The 19,242-nt window shown below is 45.3% G+C and overlaps 1 protein-coding gene across 3 annotated transcripts in view; it reads left to right on the top strand.

Annotated features, from left to right (window-relative positions):
• Positions 1-19,242, top strand: part of CACNA1I (calcium voltage-gated channel subunit alpha1 I) — an 82,588-nt gene that overhangs the window by 46,326 nt on the left and 17,020 nt on the right. For all 3 annotated transcript variants that reach the window (XM_031554341.1, XM_031554342.1, XM_031554337.1), the window contains exons 9-24: positions 2,591-2,742; positions 3,313-3,498; positions 4,458-4,575; positions 5,046-5,201; positions 5,623-5,713; positions 7,388-7,590; positions 9,313-9,729; positions 10,578-10,678; positions 11,588-11,711; positions 12,548-12,616; positions 13,526-13,710; positions 14,030-14,156; positions 15,214-15,339; positions 15,793-15,882; positions 16,763-16,955; positions 18,023-18,174. In XM_031554341.1, coding sequence (XP_031410201.1) covers positions 2,591-2,742; positions 3,313-3,498; positions 4,458-4,575; positions 5,046-5,201; positions 5,623-5,713; positions 7,388-7,590; positions 9,313-9,729; positions 10,578-10,678; positions 11,588-11,711; positions 12,548-12,616; positions 13,526-13,710; positions 14,030-14,156; positions 15,214-15,339; positions 15,793-15,882; positions 16,763-16,955; positions 18,023-18,174 — 2,490 coding nt within the window. The remainder of the gene's footprint in view (positions 1-2,590; positions 2,743-3,312; positions 3,499-4,457; positions 4,576-5,045; positions 5,202-5,622; positions 5,714-7,387; positions 7,591-9,312; positions 9,730-10,577; positions 10,679-11,587; positions 11,712-12,547; positions 12,617-13,525; positions 13,711-14,029; positions 14,157-15,213; positions 15,340-15,792; positions 15,883-16,762; positions 16,956-18,022; positions 18,175-19,242) is intronic.

Raw genomic sequence — 19,242 nt, 5'->3', positions numbered from 1 at the left:
TTTATCTGTATCTCTAGAAATGGCTGCAGTGCAGGATCTGCCTGTCGCCTGTGCGTGTGTTGCCTTGTGCCTCTCCAGCTGGCTCTTCTCTCTTTTTCCCTTCTTTTTCCTGAGTGCCTTTCTTTTGTGTTTCTCTTCCCTCCCTAGCTGGTATTTCTTTCCTACTACGTTTTTAACAGTGTCTTCTTTACTTCTTTTTGGAACCCATTATGTTATTTTTTTTTTCCTTCTCATTTTGCAGTTTCTTTTTGCTGCCTGTGTCTCTCTTTCCTTTCTTTCCCTGCCCTGTTCTTCCTGCTCCTCTATCTAAGAAGGATGCTTTTCTGGGTCTGATTGATAGCCCATTAGAAGAAAGATTAACAGGTGGAGGCTCGACTAGAGAAACAGATGTCAGGGAGGGAAGGAGAGACGGGAGAACAGGTGACCTTTTCCGTAAGTGAGATGCAAGCATGGCTTTTCAAACATCAATTGCTCCCTACGACAGCACAGGAGAGAAAGCATGGACAGCAGAGAAGGATAATCCACCATTATAGCCTGTTGCTTTTTCGCATTCCTCATTCTCACCGACATAATCAGGCTGAAATTGGCATCTCTGCTTAGCATATGGGCCTCATGTTCCCAGCTGGTGTCATTACTGCCTGGCTCTCGGTAAAGTGATCTTCATCTCTCCCTTCCCTTGTGCACTTGTTCATTCTTCCTCTCTCATAATTCTTATCTCCCCTCCTCTCTTCTTCATTTTCATGATGGTTTTGTTATTCAAATGTAATTATTGGTATAAATTGAGCTATCTCCTTTTTTTTTTTTAAAAGAAATTGAATTTTTCAATTAAACCTGCACTGAAGAATGCATGAAATTACCAATGAACGCAGGGTAGACACAACATCACTGTGAGAAGCACCTTCCAATCTACTTATTCATATGGAAGAAGAACAAACAGATTTAGGGTTCTGGGGGGTCCTCCCTGAGCAATCTCGAGATTTAGGGGGAGGTTCAGATCCCAAACCAGAAGGTGATGATTAAAACATTGTCCTGATGTCCAGGCATAGCTCAGATCACTGTGAAGAAAGAGATCAGTCTTTGGCCATGATTTTGGCATGGAGAAGTGTAGATGTTGCACTCAGTGACATGGTCTAAAGCAGTCCCAGGCATGGGTTGATAGTAGGACTAGATGATCTTAATGGTCTTTCCAACCTTAATGATTCTATGATCTTATGATAACAAACCAGAGAGAGACTTCTGTTTGCTACCACAGAGGCATGAATCTTGGGTTCAGTGGCACTGTAGGTTAACATCAAATATGTAACCTTCTATGGGGTGTGAAAGACCTGCCCCAAGGTAAACATGGAAAATTGGACCAGAGGAGCTCTCAGGAGAAGTTCAGACCTCGACTTTTGCTGAGAGGTGCTTCTTCTATCCCAAATTCAGCACAGGGAATGCCTTTATTTCACACAGCAGGATAGCAACAACCTGGCATTCCTCACGAATGACATCGATGCAGCCTCTGTCTCCTTCTAAAACAGCATTTCACCATTCCTGAGGAAACGTTGTAGATCCTTTGCCAACCTTGTCAGGGAAGTTTCCAGGGCTGCACACAGTGTAGAAAAAGTCATTAATTCAGAAAACAAAAGAAGGGCTAATTTAATTTGCTCAGACTTGTTTCATTGATGGAGTCATTAAAACACTTTCTCCCTTATGCACAAACACATCATTCTCTGCTGGAGGAGACTATTTCACAAGGGCTGAAAGATGTGTCAGAGATCCATCAGAAGAAAATACCTGGGGCAGGGACAGGTTATGTGTTTTTGTTTTGTTTTGTTTTTTCTTTTCCTTTCTCTTTTTTCAACACAGTAATTTTGTGTCATCTCTGAAGATTTCCATCATGTACATCTGTTTTTCTCCTCTTACACTCTCTTTTTCTCATGTTGTCTTGCTGTTCCTATCCCTTATAGGTAGGTGTTAGCACTGTCGGCCTTGCTATTACTTTACTCATAGAGTTTGATATGCACTTTGGTAATTATTGAAACAAGACCAGGAAACTAATACATATCAAGGATTTAGTGAGGAGCTAGGGGAGAGAAAATGAGGAAAGAAAAGGAAAAAAAAAAACAGTGGAAAAGGGACAGTGAGGTTTAGAGGAGAATGGGAAACTGTGTTCTGACATTCAATTGTTTTCAAAATTTCAAAAAAACAATTGTGCCAAGTATACGGAAAGCTTTGATGGAAGAGACCAACTACAGATCAGCCACTTTTGCCCTGCTTTAAAAATACTGAAGTTCTTTGCACGCAGTGACACAGCCTTTAACCAGTGCTGCAATGCTTAGAATAGGATGTGGAAGAAGTTGGTTCATGTGAATGGCTGTGTAGTTCCCTGACTGCTGCAAACTAATTTGTTAGGGACATAATCTGTGATAAGGGTAGTAAATGTAGGAAGGAATTGGAGCAGAAAGGCGACTCTGCCCAGCCTCATTTCTATCTCACCGATGGTTCTTCACAATTCACTACTGAGCCTGTCCCATGGGAATGTTGGCATTTTATTTACCACAGTTTCAGGGCTCTTTCAGTTCTGACTCTGAATTTGCCTTCTCCCCAGCCAGAGGAACTGACCAACATCTTGGAGATCAGCAACGTTGTCTTTACAAGCATGTTTGCCCTGGAGATGATCCTGAAACTTGCTGCTTTTGGCCTCTTTGATTACCTCCGCAACCCCTACAATATTTTTGACAGTATCATCGTCATCATCAGGTGATAAGGGTCTTGGGTATCAACTGAAATACATATAGAGGAGAGCATCACAAAGTTTGCATGTTTTCATGTGCCTTTTAAAAAAAAAAGTTAGCAGCTTTAACAGAAAAATAAGGGCATGAGCTGATACATAAGGCGAAGGATTGAGAGACCATATTCCCAATACTTTTGACAATCCTGAGCACTTCTGTCCCTCACTTTTCACTTATGTTGGATGGAAGCCATCATGATTGTCTTGCAAGTCCACAACAAATACTAGTTGCAAAATATTTTTCAGACTACACAAATGAAGGATATTACAGAAATTTAATGTGCGGTGGAAGGACCTGTCTTGCTGGGTCTTAGTTCTGAAATCCTTCCCTCATTCCTGCTTCAAGAAAGTAGAAGTGCAAACCTCTAGTATATATTTCTAATTATATGTTGTTCAAACAAATTTTCCCTCTGACCTCCATACACATGCTGCCAATGCTGGGCTGATAATTTGGATCAGAATTGTTATTTTCTCCCTGCTGTTTGTTCACTTCTTCTTCATTTTGTTCCTCTTGCTCTCTGGGTCTCTCTTGGCCATAGCATCTGGGAGATCATTGGTCAGTCAGATGGGGGCCTCTCAGTGCTGAGGACATTCCGTCTCCTGCGTGTGCTGAAATTGGTACGTTTCATGCCTGCATTGCGTCGCCAGCTTGTGGTGCTGATGAAGACTATGGACAACGTAGCCACCTTCTGCATGCTTCTCATGCTTTTCATCTTCATTTTCAGGTGAGGAGGCAGTTGCCTTGTAGTGTTTTGAGGAGGCACTGCACAATTCATATTGCTATGAACATCAGTGCGTGAACACGTGGTTCATCTTGTTTATGGCTCTAGGCTTGGGGATCATTGGCAGACATTTGCTCAAGAGCTTGAGGCTCTTGTTCTCCTAAATTGGTTTCAGTAGCTGAAGACTTGTTATGGTGAGGTAGAGAAATGCTGCCACCAAATGTGTGTGCTGAACGTAATGTCCCATTGCAGGACAGGTGATGTCTCTTGGCAATCAGTAGTATCTGCAGGAAGAGCTCAGCCTGGAAGCTATTTGGTGGAAGGGTCACAGGAAGCACCCAAGAAAATTTGTCAGACTTTATGGATGCACTAGTAGGGAGATGAAGACAAATGAGAGCAAATGAGAATGATAGAGAAAGCAGGTCTGAAGGCATTAAGTGGGCTCTGAGGCAGTGCAGATGAGAAGTGAGGAAGTTGTGATAAGCTAAAGGGTTGCAACACAAAGCTCTTTCTTTATGGATAAGTCTAGTGGTCTGTGTTGTTCTAGCACCTGTGTGCTATGTAAGAAAGAAGGGCCTACAAGAAAGAACGAGATACACTCTTTAGCAAGGACTGTTGGGATAGGACAAGGGGAATTGCTTTCAAACTAAAAGATGGGAGATTTAGACTGGGTATGAGGAAAATGTTTTTTTTATAATGTTGGTGAAGCACTGGTACATGTTGCCTAGCGTGGTGGTGGATGCCCCATCACTGGAGACATCCAAGGTCAGGTTGTAAGGGCTCTGAGAAACCTGATCAGCTGTAGATGTCCCTGTTCATTGCAGGGGATTTGGGCTAGATGGCCTTTAAGGGTCTCTTCCATCTCAAATAATTCTATGATTAATTGCCATGGAGTGTCACTCTGACAAGTTTATTGTGATGGCAGAGATATTTAAATTTGGCACCAATTCCTATTCCAACAGTATCTTGGGAATGCATATCTTTGGTTGCAAGTTCAGCCTGAGGACGGATACAGGTGATACAGTTCCTGATCGGAAAAATTTTGACTCCCTGCTGTGGGCCATTGTCACTGTCTTCCAGGTGAGCTCACTTTGTTCTTCATGGGTGGAAAAAGCAATCACCAGGATCATGAGTTTTTTTTCTCATTGTGGATTATTCATTAATTTCTAATGGCACTGAAGGCTTCAGTATGTGACATCAAAGGAAGAGCAATTGTATATTGTAACGTGGTGACTGGTATCTCTCAGACAGAGGGGCTCCTTCCTTCCTAATAGGAAGTTTGCAAAGGTCACTTCTGTTGGGACAACACCTGTGTTTAACACTGTCACCTATAACATGGCTGCCCTCATATTTGTTCTTGTTTTTTTTGTTCAGCTAGCATTACTGGGGCAGTATCAGCATACTGGACAATAGCAATGGGTAGTAGCTGTGTGATTATGGGGAGGTTAAAAAGCCTAATGTGTTCTAAAGTGTATGCTTCCAGTGTCCTTTTTGGGAATACTGTTTGTGTTCTTCCTTCATGTTTACATCATTTCTGCTTCTGGTTGCAGATATTAACCCAGGAGGACTGGAATGTTGTGCTCTATAATGGCATGGCCTCCACATCACCATGGGCATCCCTTTACTTTGTGGCTCTTATGACATTTGGCAATTACGTGCTCTTCAATCTGCTGGTTGCCATCCTCGTGGAGGGGTTCCAGGCTGAGGTAAGTCATCAACAATGCTACTCCTATGGAGAGGAGGAAGAGAGGTACTTAAAAGGGACCTCTGAGATACTTGGCAGGTACTGGAGTGAAGAACTCCCAAAGTATCACACCTCTGCTGTTCTCCTTCTTAAGTTCAGGGTGGAGTTCTTTAAAAAAACAGATGACGGTATTAATCCTTGCAGTGAAAGAGACAAACCCTCCAGAAGGTAATTCACAATTTCCATCCCATGCTGCATCAGCTAAGGTGAGTCCTTTCCATCTCCTAAAGCAAGAATGCAGGATCTCAGCCGTCACAGGTCACACTAGACTCCCCAGTGGTCATGGTAACGCATGGCTGCCAAGGAAGATTGGCAACAACAAAATACAAGAAAAAGTGGCCTTTTCTGTTTGAGTTCCTACCTTCTTGATTTGATTATTACAGGGTGATGCCAACCGATCATACTCAGAGGAAGATCAGAGTTCGTCAAACGTGGAGGAGTTAGATCAGTTCCAAGAGGTCCAGGAAGGCTCAGGTATGATAGCTCAAACTATCTCATTTGCTCACATCCCATTGCTGCTTAGTGGGAAGTCTGAAAGCAGATTTGGCAGAAAATTGGCTCCCACCTCCAAGGCAGAACTTACTTTCATTTTGAACTTAATGTTTGTGGTGTTACATGTGGAAATTTTGGAGCTGCACTGGCATCCTGAGAAAAAGTGACAGCTAAAGGGAGCAGTTTTTGAATGCCTAAAAACAGCAAAGAGGAGTGAGAAGATGGCACTCCTGCTCAGCTTTGGGGGCACCATTTCAGGAACACTGTGTCCAAATCTGGAGGCCCCATTTGGAGAGGGGATACCAACACATTAAAAAGGACTCAGGCAAATCTGGAAGCCCTGCCTCATAGTGTGAGGCTAATGAAGCTTAGAGAAACTGGAGAAGTAACTTGATCACATACTCTGTAAATGCCGGCCATAAGGAGAGATTTTTGATGGTAGATGGCTCTTTAATTGAGCAGAAAAAAGCATAATGAGATTGTAAAGGTTGGAAGCTGAAGCTAGACAAACTCAGACTGCAAAAAGCCACATATTTTTAAGGAAGGATAATTAACTCTTGAAACAGTCTGCCCACAAGCTGCCGGGTAAGGTTTCCACCCCTTGAAGACTGCAGGTCTTCCTGCAAAAGGTATTATACTTCAGGCAGGACTTGGTGGCAGGGAGCAGCAAGAGTATGAATAGTGAGTCGGGAGCGGGGGGAAGCATCCAAGCTGGCAGGACATGGACCACACCAACAAAGGCATAGGACTTGCACACGTGAGCAGGGCACGTTTGCTGATGGTATCCAGGTTCTAATAGTGGTTCACAGTCTGCCATGCAAGTCAACAGGGAGCCAACAAGCTCAATCAGCAAGACAAGGTCAGCATCCATAAGGTGTAAGGACGGGCGGAAGCATATTCACAGCATAACCCAGGCAAGGATCATAGGCATGGGTCTGAGCTTGAATGTATCTTCTGTGTTGAGGATCAGAGGCTCCAGGTTTGCTTGTCACAGCCTATTCTCACAATTTAGCTTTTTTTTCACAGCAGTATGATCCTGGATTGAATAGCTACGCTGTGCCAGGGCTTATCTTGAATGTAGGCAGCTAAAATCCTAGAAGGGCAGAAAGAAGAAAGGTTGTGGAGTCTGTTGGTGTACTCACAACAGTGATGCTGAGTGCAGGCAATGGTATGTGACCTTCATTATGCAATAGGTCAAACAAAAATGATTGCTCCAGTCCCTTCAGGTGTTAAAAGCCAGCATCCCACCCTCTCCATCCATCTTGACAAATGTCAGTGGTTTTTCACAGCAGCAAACACAGCCCTCGAAGCTGCCCTGAATCTTCAAGGTCAATGAGCAGTCATTTGAAGAGGCCCAGCATAGGACAGGCTGTTCTGTTCTGCCTTTCTTCCTGACCAGCACTCTACTCAACCATCTAGCCTCAAGGAGAGCCACTGCCAGTTTTGGAGAATGAAGAGAACATTTCAAAGTCTTGCTAGATTGCACTACTTTTGCCATAACACTCTAAATCAAAAGAAATGAATGCTGACTGATGCTAAACAGTTAACACGCTGTTAAGCTGCTAACATGCTTAACAATTTGGATGTTGAAACAATCACTGGGTGCTGAGGAACCAACCTCCTTCATTTTCCCTCTTTTTCCATCTTTCCACCCAGATCCCAAGCTTTGTGCAATTTCTGTGACACCAAATGGCCACTTGGACCCATCCTTGCCCTCTTCCAATGCCCCAGTGGCTGCTGGGGGAGTTTCCAACTCCTCACGCAACTCCCTGCAGCCTGACCAGATCCGTGTTGCTATTGGCTCCCGGAAGAGCAGTGTGATGTCCCTGGGGAGAATGACGTATGATCAGCGATCCTTGGTGAGTGACTGAGTAGGAACATGTGTCATATCCTTCTTTTGGAGTTCAAGGGCCTTTCTCTCATCATCTGTTGGATTACTATGAAGAACTGCATTGCTGCTATAGGCTTGTAACACAACCTCATTGCCTGCCCATAGGAAGCCAGTTCATATAATTCATCTGTATTTCCAGATTAGATCAATCAGTCAATCATAGAATGGCTCGGGTTGAAAAGGACCTCAAAGATCATCCAGTTCCAACCCCCTTGCCATGGGCAGGTTACCAGCCACTAGATTAGATTGCCCAGGACCCCATCCAATCTGGCCTTAAACACCTTCAGGGATGAGGCATCCAGAAGGTCTCTGGGCAGCCTGTGCCACTGCTCTGAGTGATCTATTGACCTTATTGACCTATATTTGCAGGTTATTGATCAGTATTCCATTGAATGTAGGTTACAGCTTTTATATTCTTCTGGGGAGAGATGGGGAACACCATGGGGACAGAGTTTTTCTTTTAGGGAGACCAGGCTCTGGGCAACCTGATCTAGCTGTGGATGTGTCTAAAGGAGAGCACCAGGAAAGAAGGGAACAGACTCTTTCATAGGGTTTGTTGTGATAGGACAAGGCGAAATGGTTTCAAACTAAAATACAGGAGATTTAGGTTAGATATAAAGAAAAAGTCTTTTACAGTGAGGGTGGTGAGGCACAGGAACAGGTTGCCCAGAGACATTGTGGATGCCCTGCCCTTGGAGACTTTCAAGGCTAGGCTAGCCAGGTTGTAGACAACCTGATCTAGCTATGGATGTCCCCATTCATTGCAACATAGTTGGTCTAGATGACCTTTAAATATCCCTTACATCTATAAGGATTCCAGAATTCTATGATTCTGTGATTCTATGTTTTGTCCTCTTGCCCAGTACAAAAAGTCATGCCCAAAGCGAGCTGAGAGCATAGAAAGGTCTAGGTGCTGCCAAAACTTCAGAGTCTCATAGTGGATGCATTTTCTGGAAGCTTTTGTTACAATGAATAGAGAAATCTTGGCTTGGAGCTTACTCATATCAGGTCCTGCTGTCCCCCAGTCCTTCTCCAAGCACTGCTAGCTGTCCAGTCAACACATCTCAAACTTGTCCACCTTGTAACGTAAGCTTCTGTGACCCCTACGCACTACCACACATGGGTTTTGAAGGAAGTGCATTGATAGTAGAAGCATTCATGCCCCTGTTATTTCTAAAAAGGGAGAGCTGACAGCCACGTACTACATGATAACTTGCTGATGTTGTTGAACTAGACTGTAACCAACAAGCCTGTTTCTCTCATTTCTTCTTTTTATGAAGACTGTGCTCAAAGGTATTGTGTCAGATTATCCATCTCCCTGTACCTTGTGTTATTCTTTACCCTAGGGCTGCGTAAAATGCTGCCAATCAGATTTTTGGAAATCTTTATTCTTGTTCTGTGCTGATATAAGTAACAACATCAGGCATCTAGCCTTATTTACCTTCCCTTTAAGTGCCTTGCACACAGATGCTGCTATAAAGTGATCACAGCCAACACCCCTGCTAGCTTATTATTAATTTGTTGTTAGATTTATAGCAATTACAGCTACATCCCCACTATGCATCTTCTTTGAGGGGTAAAAAAGGGTGCACATGGCTTAGGACCCCTGGAGGGTATCTGATGTCTGCCACAAAGCAGTGCCTTCCCTCCATAATTCTGTGTGGCTGAGTCCCAACCCACTCTCTTACAGTCCAGCTCTCGCAGTTCCCACTATGGTGCCTGGGGCCGCAGCGGGGCCTGGGGGAGCCGTCGTTCCAGCTGGAACAGCCTGGCCCGAGGACACAGCCTGAAGCACAAACCTCCCTCTGCCGAGCATGAGTCCCTCCTGTCTGGGGAGAGGCACAGGACAGGAGATAGGGAGCTGGATGGAACAGAGAGAGTGTTTCACCACCGCCGGACGCTTTCTCTGGACAACAAAGGCTCCTGCGACCTGCTAGAGTTGGCCTCCATCCCATCTGGCCACAAAGGGACCTGTAGGCCAGGGACAACGTCAGGGGGCAGTGAGCATCAAGACTGCAATGGCAAAATGCCCAGTATTGCGAAAGAGATCTTCCCCAAAATGAACAACCGCAAGGAACGGGGAGAGGATGATGAAGAGATAGACTATGTGAGTACTTGGTGTGGGGAACCTGGGGTTACAATGCAGTGCTGTAGGAAACCCCAACTCCGTCCTCAAGTTTCAGTCTCCCTGCCATATGGATGGGAGAGCTTGCAGAAGTGCTATAAGTACAGGTGGAGAATGTCTCTGAATGTAGGTGGGTCCAGACAGCCCACACCACATCGTCAGGCTGCTCACAAGGCAGTCGTGCAGATAGATGGTGGGAAGAGAGTAGAGATGATGCACAGGCATTTGAGGGCTGTTATTTCAGGGCACTGCAGCCAGTGATTGTCACAGGTTAGAAAAGGTCAGGCTTTGTGAAAAGGAAGAGCTTTGCTTTGGAAATAGATGCATAAGAGACAAGGCAAGTGTGTTTTTCTGTGCCAGCCCGGGAGACCACCATACCTAATCTGTGAGCATATCGAAGGGTGGAAGACAGTGTGTATGAAATTAAATCAACTCTGAGTCCAAGTGCCAGCAGAAGACCATTCTGTCCCTGCCTCTTATTCAGCTGAGGTGTTGAGGAAACATCATACTCATGTAATAGAGCCAGTGATCCTATTATGGGCAACATCCAACTGTAGATAGGAGACCAGCAGTTTTATTTTTAATGATGCGAGGAGGAAATCTGAAGGTGAGAGGTGAACACGACCTGGCAAAGAAGTACCTACCTCCTCTATAGTGGCGTGTTGTTCTTTGGGTCCATTCTCTCATCCAGGTGCTAAAGAAAGGCAGGTAGCTCACATGGGGAGGAACACCTGATAGTGGTACTTGGAGATCACATGAGGAAGTAAGAGTGCCTCTGTTAGGTAACGAGAAGTCAACTGGTGACACTTGCTTCTCCTGCATCCCTCCAGAGCCTGTGTTTTCGCATCCGGAAGATGATGGAAGTCTATAAGCCAGACTGGTGTGAGTTACGGGAAGACTGGTCCATATATCTCTTCTCTCCACAAAACAGGTTTGTGCATTTTTTTTCCATAAAAGGGTTGAGAAGATGGGACAGATTTTGTTGCTGTGCCATTTGCTTTCCCTGAGCTGGACGTTAGATTGTAACTTTGAACTCAGCATCTAGGAATGTATTTCTTCTCCCTTGTTTCTCCTTCTACAGTCAAACAACATTTCTCTTCCTTGATTCTGCAGATGAGAGGGAGGACGAGAATCCTAAATGCCTGTTGTGCTTTTCCTTCCCTTTGGAACATCCCGTTTTTCTTTTGTGTAACTATAAATATTTATAGCAAAGTGAGGCAGGGAATACTGACATTAAACCAAAAAGGAGAAGGAATATATTACTAATGACTCTGTAACACTGATATTTTCTCCCTTGGTACCAGGACAGCCTCTCCATTCCATTTTCAGTCCCACTGCCAACTTATCAGCAATATCATACCCTTTAGGGTAACATTAGAAATCTTTTTGCTGGAAAAGAAAAATAACAGCAGCAACAACAAACACACACACATACTAAAAACAAAACAAAAAAACCCCCACACGTATTTAGAGATATATTCTTCCTGCTTAGAGGGTCTTCCCACCAGAAGAAAATGCCCACATACCCCAGCCAACAGCATTCTCACCAAAGTGCCATTACCTCTTGAGGAGTAGGGAATTTTGTTATAGCCTATGGAGGAGAGCTCTTTGCTCCATGTGACACCTGGGCACTGTGTCTTTCAGAGCAGGCAGAGTTGTGTTCTGACAGCCAAATTACCTGCCCCTCCTCAGCTTTCAAGATGTGGCCTCATTGTGCTAGTGTGAATCTGGAAGGGTTTGCTATACCAGAAACTCATTATCAACCACTCAATTTTCCGTGCTTCTAGCTTCTAACCTCTCATTCCTCAAGGTACAGGTACCTACTGGAACTCTTTTGCAGGTTTCGCCTCCTCTGCCAAACCATCATTGCTCACAAACTCTTTGACTACGTTGTGTTGGCCTTCATCTTCCTGAATTGCATCACCATTGCACTGGAGAGACCACAGATTGAACACAGAAGCACGGTGAGCACTGTTCCCTCCCATCTAACTTTTAACACAATGTCTGACAGAGGTGTGTAGGCACTCCTGGTACTATAATGGTCTTTGGATATAACTTAGCATTAAACATAACTCCAATTCATCCATTCAAACGTCCATGCATTAGCTATTTACATCATATGTTCTTCCCCTGCAGGGTCTTATAATGTGTCACCCTCCTTTATAATAGGGTAATCCTAGTTTGCTCCCTTTTGGGGAGTGATGGAGTCTCGTGGTTAAGAGATGATTTGCCAAAGGGTCAGGGATTGGGAAATGAAAGAAGTACCTTTCACGTGCAGTATGTCATCATGTATGCTGCTTTTGAGCTATTTTGGAGATGGCTCAGACTGACGTGTCAAAAAGGAAACTGAGCTGACAAGTGATTTTTTTTGCATCTCTTCCTTAGTTGACCCCTCAACTTTGTGGCACTTACACACCCTTCAGCAGTCAGTCAGTGCTCAGCAGCTCTTTGGGAAGGAGTCCCAGGGCAGCGCAGTAGATCAGGACTGAGCAACACTGGCAGAGTGATGCAGCAAGCACCTAGGAACCAGATTTGTATTCTGCACTGCAAATCCTATCCACAAGAGCTGTATGGCATCCTGTGCCAGCTGTGGCGTGGGGTAGAGCTGAGGCTTGTGAGCCCAAAGCTGTCAGTGCTGACCTTTGCCAGGAGTGCTTCTTTTATTCTTCCAAGCTTCAGACCCTTAACAGGAAAGAAAAGGATATCAAGTTCACCACAGGGGCCTCATGGAATAACAAGAAGTCAAGATACATTTAAAGCCATTCTCTCTCTCTCTCTCTCTCTCTTTTTTTTTTTCTAGGAGAGAATCTTTCTCACTGTGTCCAACTACATTTTCACAGCAATTTTTGTAGCTGAGATGACACTGAAGGTAAGTTAATGGAAATGAATGGCTCAGAGCCTTTCCCCAGTGTCAGGAATACCATGGCTCATGTTTGCTCGGCACTTTTCCAAAATCTCTCCATTTTTTTGATGTCCCAGTCCTTCTCCCTGCTTTGGTAAAGGGGAGTTAAGTCCCCTCTAGTTGTGCATGGAGGAGATGCTTAACCTGAGCTTTAAAACCAAAGGGATCTCGGTATCTGGGAGGAATAGCTAGTCTCCAGCTATGGATTCTGTAATAATATCAAAAGTCCATTCCCTTCCTCCTGGAACAAGAGAAGGAATAATTACAATAATATTAATGAATTGCCATTAGTTGAGATAATTATTCAATAGGTGTCACTGCAACAATAGAGAAATCTGGTTAATCCGCTTGTGGTGAGGAAAGAGACTAAATACTGGGGAAAGTAAGTCTCAAAACTAGAAGCCTAAGGCAAAACTCCCTAAAATTAATTCCTAAACTACTGGCGTGATTTTTAGAGTGTTTTAGTAGCCAAAGTATGGGTTTTAGTTCCTGGTTCTAGCTCTCAAAACAAAATTGATCTCTGTACTGGGAGGTATGTGATATTGGAACATCCTCTACAGAGTTCTGTTGCTCAGGGATGCAGAGAAGAGGTGAGAAGACACCATGGCAATCATAGTGAAATGCTACTCCAGAGCTTGGCCTTGTTTTTTCTAGTGTTAGGTGCCACCACTTTGGACAAAGACATTTTCCTTCATAACCTTTCATTCAAAAGGAAAAGGTGATGAGACTGGTTATAGGATTCAGAATGAGTCCTTGCTGCTCCATTAGGAGCAAGGAGGTGATAACCATTTGCCAATCTTCCCTTCTTCTGTGGATGTCCTCTATCAAGCAACATGGAGGACCACTTTAGACTCCATCCTCTTCCTTCTCTTGCAGGTGGTCTCTCTAGGCCTGTATTTTGGGGATCAAGCTTATCTCCGCAGCAGCTGGAATGTCCTGGATGGCTTCTTGGTCTTCGTGTCTCTCATTGACATTGTGGTCTCAGTGGCTTCTGCTGGTGGTGCCAAAATCCTAGGGGTGCTGCGGGTCCTCCGGCTGCTGCGCACCTTACGGCCACTCCGGTCAGAGTCCCACCATGTTCTGTTCTACTCCTCCTTCTTACTGGTTCCCCCAGGAAGGGTCCTGGATTCAGACCCCACTGTAATGGTCAAAAGGTGGTCTTTGACAATCCACAAACCTTAGTCATATGGCTCTGACCATGGAGATATTTCATCAGACATCCAACCCATGGGATAAAAGAGCACTGGGGGCCCTGGTAGGAGTGTTTCCCATTACAAGCAATTGCACAGGGAGAGCAGGGACCCTCTGCTGCTGAAAACGCTCATCTGTGGCCAAACACTCCTGCTCTGTCTGTCACCCTTCCCTTTCCTTCCTTTCCAGAGTCATCAGCCGAGCCCCTGGCCTCAAGCTGGTGGTGGAGACACTCATTTCTTCCCTCAAGCCCATAGGAAACATTGTCCTCATCTGCTGCGCTTTCTTCATCATCTTTGGCATCCTGGGTGTACAGGTAGGGTTCCTATTGCCCTCAAACAGCCCTGGCATTCCCATACCTACCATGGGCACCTGTACCCCCAGCTACAACAGGCACAGGAAACTGAACAAAGCAGGAGGAGCAAGCAAGCTGGGAAACTTCTGCAGCTGCTCAGCCCCATGAAATGTCTCCCTCTGAAGTGTCCCCATGGCCTTTGGCAAGTGCATCCAGGTCTTCAACAAGTGCAAACATTGCTGAATGTGCAAGACAGGAGTTAATGCTTGTGCATGCATGGCAGGATCAAGTCAGGGTTTGGGTCAGTGTTACAGGGAGAGCCCAGAGCTGGCTCACTGGGCACATCTATGCCACACAGAAAGGGCAGGCAGCTCCATTCCTACTTTCACGAACCCTGCCTCCAGCCAGTTCCATTCCTCCCCCTTGCTATCAACCCTAAGTCCACCCACATCCTCCTTTTATTTTTTATTTAATTCTCTTTATTTTTGGTGAGAGGAGCGAGGGTGTGGGCGTTACTTCCATCTCAGGGAATGCGCTATACTTAGTCTGCTCTTATGCATCTGTACAAATGCACAATCCAGTACCTTCCATATGGGGAAGGGAGCCCTGGGCAGAGAGATAGAGCAGTGCAGCTTTGTGGGAAAAAATAGTATCTGAGAAGCAGGGGATGTATTTTCTGGTTCTTTACCCACAGATGATTTTCTTTCCCATCAGCTTTCTTGGTAACTGGGAAGCAGGGAGGGGTGATTGCTCTTAGTGGCCGAATAGAAGATTATTGGGCTAATGGCTTTAATTGGGCCCCCAAATACTGCCCTAACAGCTGTCAGATAGCAAAGACTTACAGTCACTTCTGCCTGGAGCAATACAGGAAGATGAAAAGCCAGATGTGAATTTGCAGGATTGGCCCTGTCTCCTTACCAGTGCATCAACCAGTGCTGTGTAATGCTCTGTTGTTCCCCCATTCCTCTCCTGGAGGAAGCCCTGCCGCCCACCTACTTTCTTGGGAGCTTCTGCACATTCCAGGTGCATGGTGAGCCCTGGAGGGAAAGGGGCTGATGGAGTTGCTCCCCTTCCACAGCTCTTCAAGGGCAAGTTCTACCACTGCCTAGGGGTTGACATCAGGAACATCACCAACCGGTCTGACTGCGTGGCTGCCAACTACAAGTGGGTGCACCACAAGTACAACTTCGACAACCTGGGACAGGTGAGTATGCCTGCAGCCCACATCTCTGATGGGAACTCAGCTCTCCTCCTATACGTACCTCTCTGAGTGCCCGAAAAGCCTGATCTTAGGGCTAGGAAGAGCAGTTATTGGGTATGTGTATCCATGTAGAGCCTGTTGCTGGTGGTTTAGTAACAGCATGATGTGTACAGGTAGTGGGGAAAGAAAAGGGTGGCAGCAGAGAGCTTGATTTTCTTGTTTAGCTCATGCTGTGAAGCAGATGTTCTTCATGACCTCTTCACTCTGGTCGATCTGGCTTCCTGTCCCCCCCTCCACCCCCCTCTTCCTCACTAAAAGGAGCAGATTTTGATGTGTGCAGAGACACGGGCAGAAAGAGTATTTCAACAGTGTGTGTGTTAGAGCGTAAAAACTCACTTATTTTTCCCAGTCTGCCAGATGCACCTGCTCCACATCTGCTTTGCTTTTTTATTGCAGGCCCTGATGTCTCTCTTTGTTCTGGCTTCCAAGGATGGCTGGGTCAATATTATGTATAATGGACTAGATGCTGTGGCTGTTGACCAGCAGGTATGAATACATCCTTGTAAAAAGACCTTTTTCACTTCCTGCTGCTAGTAGCTAGTAAGGTGAGAGTGTACTCTAATATCTTGCTTTGGACACCTCCCTCTAGCCAGGTTCTCCTTCTAGGGCCCTTCTCAATCCCTCGCTCTTCCCATTGCAAGTGGTCCAGGCTGTGCCAAGTCCATGCAGTGAAGCACAGCTGTGACTGTAATGGCCTCAAGTTGGATGTCAGGAAAAATTTCTTTTCAGAAAGACCAGTGCTGCACTGGCACAGGCTGCCCAAGGAGGTGGTGGAGTCACTGTTCCTGGAGGTGTTCCAGAACTGTGTGGATGTGGCACTGAGAGACATGGATTATAGTGGCCACAGGCATGGGCTGATGGTTAGACTAGATGATCTTTCCAACCTTAATGATTCTATGACCATGTAGTGAATGTCTGTAGTAATTCTGACCCCTCTAACCAGTCTGGATCACATGGCAGGTCTTTATAACAACAGAGCAACAGTGCCATATGTGTTTCTGAACATGCTGACTCCCTTCTGGCCCACAGATGGTTGCTTTAATACCCCGTAAGAAGAGACTGTTGGGCTGCTGCCTGCTATAACACTACTCCTCCATTGCTAAGGCTATGATCTTGATAGTGCTGGTATAGGCATCTGCCATTGGCTGCACAGCTGTGGGCCTGAACCTTGGATTTGACGCTCTATTTACCTCTGAAACTCTGCACAAAATGCACTACTGTCCATAGTTCTTGCTTTTCCCATCCCACTCCTCTCATTTTCATAATTCCATCCCACCTTCTCAGCAGCCAGTCATCGTGGCTGTACCCATCCCTATCATTTCTGTACCAACACCCATCTGATCATAGCCTTTCTGTTCTTCTCCAGCCAGTGACCAACAACAACCCCTGGATGCTCCTCTACTTCATCTCCTTCCTCCTCATTGTCAGCTTCTTCGTGCTCAACATGTTTGTGGGGGTAGTGGTGGAGAACTTCCACAAGTGCCGACAGCACCAGGAGGCTGAGGAGGCCCGCCGGCGAGAGGAGAAGCGCCTGCGGCGCCTGGAGAAGAAACGAAGGAGTAAGGCACAGCCTAAATGTTTGGTTGGTTCGTAGGCCAAGGTTTTCTGAGAAAAACCTTCTCCTCTTCCTTTTCTTTCTTGATGGGCCGGTCTCTAAAATGCATCGCTTGTGGCCGTGCTCTGAGCCTTCCTCCTTGCGTCACTGCCGCCCCGCTATGCACCACACCAGTGGTCTGGGGAAGAGGGGGTGGCTGATGAAGTCTGTTGGGAAGCTGTGGTGCTGGAGAAGCCATGAGGTTTTAGCATCCAGTCCCCAGGGAAATAAAGTGTACCAAAAATATACCGTGTACATGCTGGTATGCACTGTCAGCACAGGACATACACAGTTCAGTAGACCTCCTGGGCTTCATGCAACCTCAACTAGTGTTAGGGAGAAGACTGAAGTTATCCTTTGTGTTTAAACCAAAATTTCAAGAAAAGAGAGAGGAAAAAAAAGAGGAAGACACTTGTGTTTTGTTCCTGGCTCTTTCCGTTAGTGTTGCAGTGTTACTTCTTGGAGTCCCAGGCCCTCTAAAGTGAAGTAAGCCCTCTTCCTGGTTTATCTGTCCTCTTCTGTATTACTTTTAAACAAAAATTGCAAAAGCATACTTGCCCCTAGGTATCTTCCCTACTACCCCAGACTGATGGTATTCTTCCATTCACAGCCCATAGGCATGCTTTCCCTTCCTCTGCTCCAGTTTTACCTCTCTCTTGTGACACCCTGGGGCCTCTCCTGGAACCATCTGCTCCCTTTTATCATTTATGATCTTAATTTGTTGAGGCATGAAATGCTGATTTAGCACCATTCCCACAAACACAGACTGACAGATTTTAAGCATTCGTTTTCTTTTCTTTATTCCATTTATTTTTCTCCCTCCTTCTACTTTCCTCTTTTTTTGTGATTCATTTTTCTCCTATGCCCTCTTTTACCTATGCTTTTCTGTCCTTTCTCTCTCCTGCCTTCATTCCCTCGTCTTTAACATTTATTACCACTTTTATGCCTGCTTCCTCCTCAGTGTTTCTTACCCATCTCTCTCTTTCTTCCAATTTCCTCCTAACTCTTCCCATCTCCCTCTTTCCACTGAAGAGGCGCAGCGTTTGCCGTACTATGCTACTTACTGCCCCATACGCCTCCTTATCCATTCGGTCTGCACGAGCCACTATCTGGACATCTTCATCACTTTCATCATCTGCCTCAACGTGGTCACCATGTCCTTGGAGCACTACAACCAACCTGTGGTGAGTGAGATCATGGAGAGTAATTATGCTCTTTTGCTGCAGCTCTCTAATGCTCACTGTATACTAGAAGAGGTAGGATGCTTGTGTCTCTAAAAATACTGTTGAAGTGTTGCAAGAGTTAATGTAGTAGGCAGAGATATGTGAAGAGTTTGGTATGTGCTTAGAAAGGCAGCCCCACTTAGATATCTGTAATCACCTGAAATGAAGAGAAATTAGATATATAAGCAAGAGTAGGGTCCCTAAAAAGTTTTGTATAATTAGGTCTCTGTGCTTTACATTATTAATGAGATAAGTGGGTCACCCAAATTTAACTGCCTAGTCTACTTGGTATGTTTTCCCGGACCCTAACAAAAGGTGTGGTGGAAGCAGCAGTGCCCTGGGAGCTTCAGGCTTTGCATCAGATTTCAAAATGAAATTCCAGTTCTCCTGCCATATGATCTGAGATGTGAGGATTGGATTGGCTGGTTGTGTGGTCACCCAGCCACCTCTTTCCTGTAAGAGGAGCTGAAGGGGTAAAGCACTGAAAAGAGCCTCTCTCAGCTTCAGGAGTGTGATTCCCAGCAAAGGACATGGTGAGCTAAAGGAGTTTTTTACGTAGGCTGGAGAAGACCAGGTACCTCTCAGTGTTGTGGGCAAAGCCCTAGATGCTTCTGATAAAATAAAAGCATTCTGCTTACATCAAAGACGCTTTTTGCCTTTATATGTAGACAATGCATTCGTTACGATATTTGCACAATGGCATTTCAGTTTTCTTTTGAGGAGACTCGTAGTTTAGATGACACTTCTAGTACCTGAACAAATGCTGTCTAAGGTAGGTCAGGAACTGAATCTGTTATCATTCAGATATGTTGCCTAGTTCCTCTGTTTCTTGCCCACCTTTTGTCTCGCTCCTAGTGGTGCCCAGTTTTACTTTGCAGGAACTTCCAGCCCTTATCTGTTTCCACCCTTGTGTCAGACCTTTGCTTATGTCAGAACATGTCACTGGACCTTTCTTACTCCTCAGCTCCTTTCCCTGTAACACAGTCAGGCTCTGCTTATAAATCCTGTCCAACTTCTTTGAACCATTCC

This window comes from Meleagris gallopavo, chromosome 1 (assembly GCF_000146605.3).
Source record: "Meleagris gallopavo isolate NT-WF06-2002-E0010 breed Aviagen turkey brand Nicholas breeding stock chromosome 1, Turkey_5.1, whole genome shotgun sequence".
In the NCBI taxonomy this organism is placed as follows: Eukaryota; Metazoa; Chordata; class Aves; order Galliformes; family Phasianidae; genus Meleagris; species Meleagris gallopavo.
This window is presented reverse-complemented; position numbering and strand designations above follow the sequence as displayed.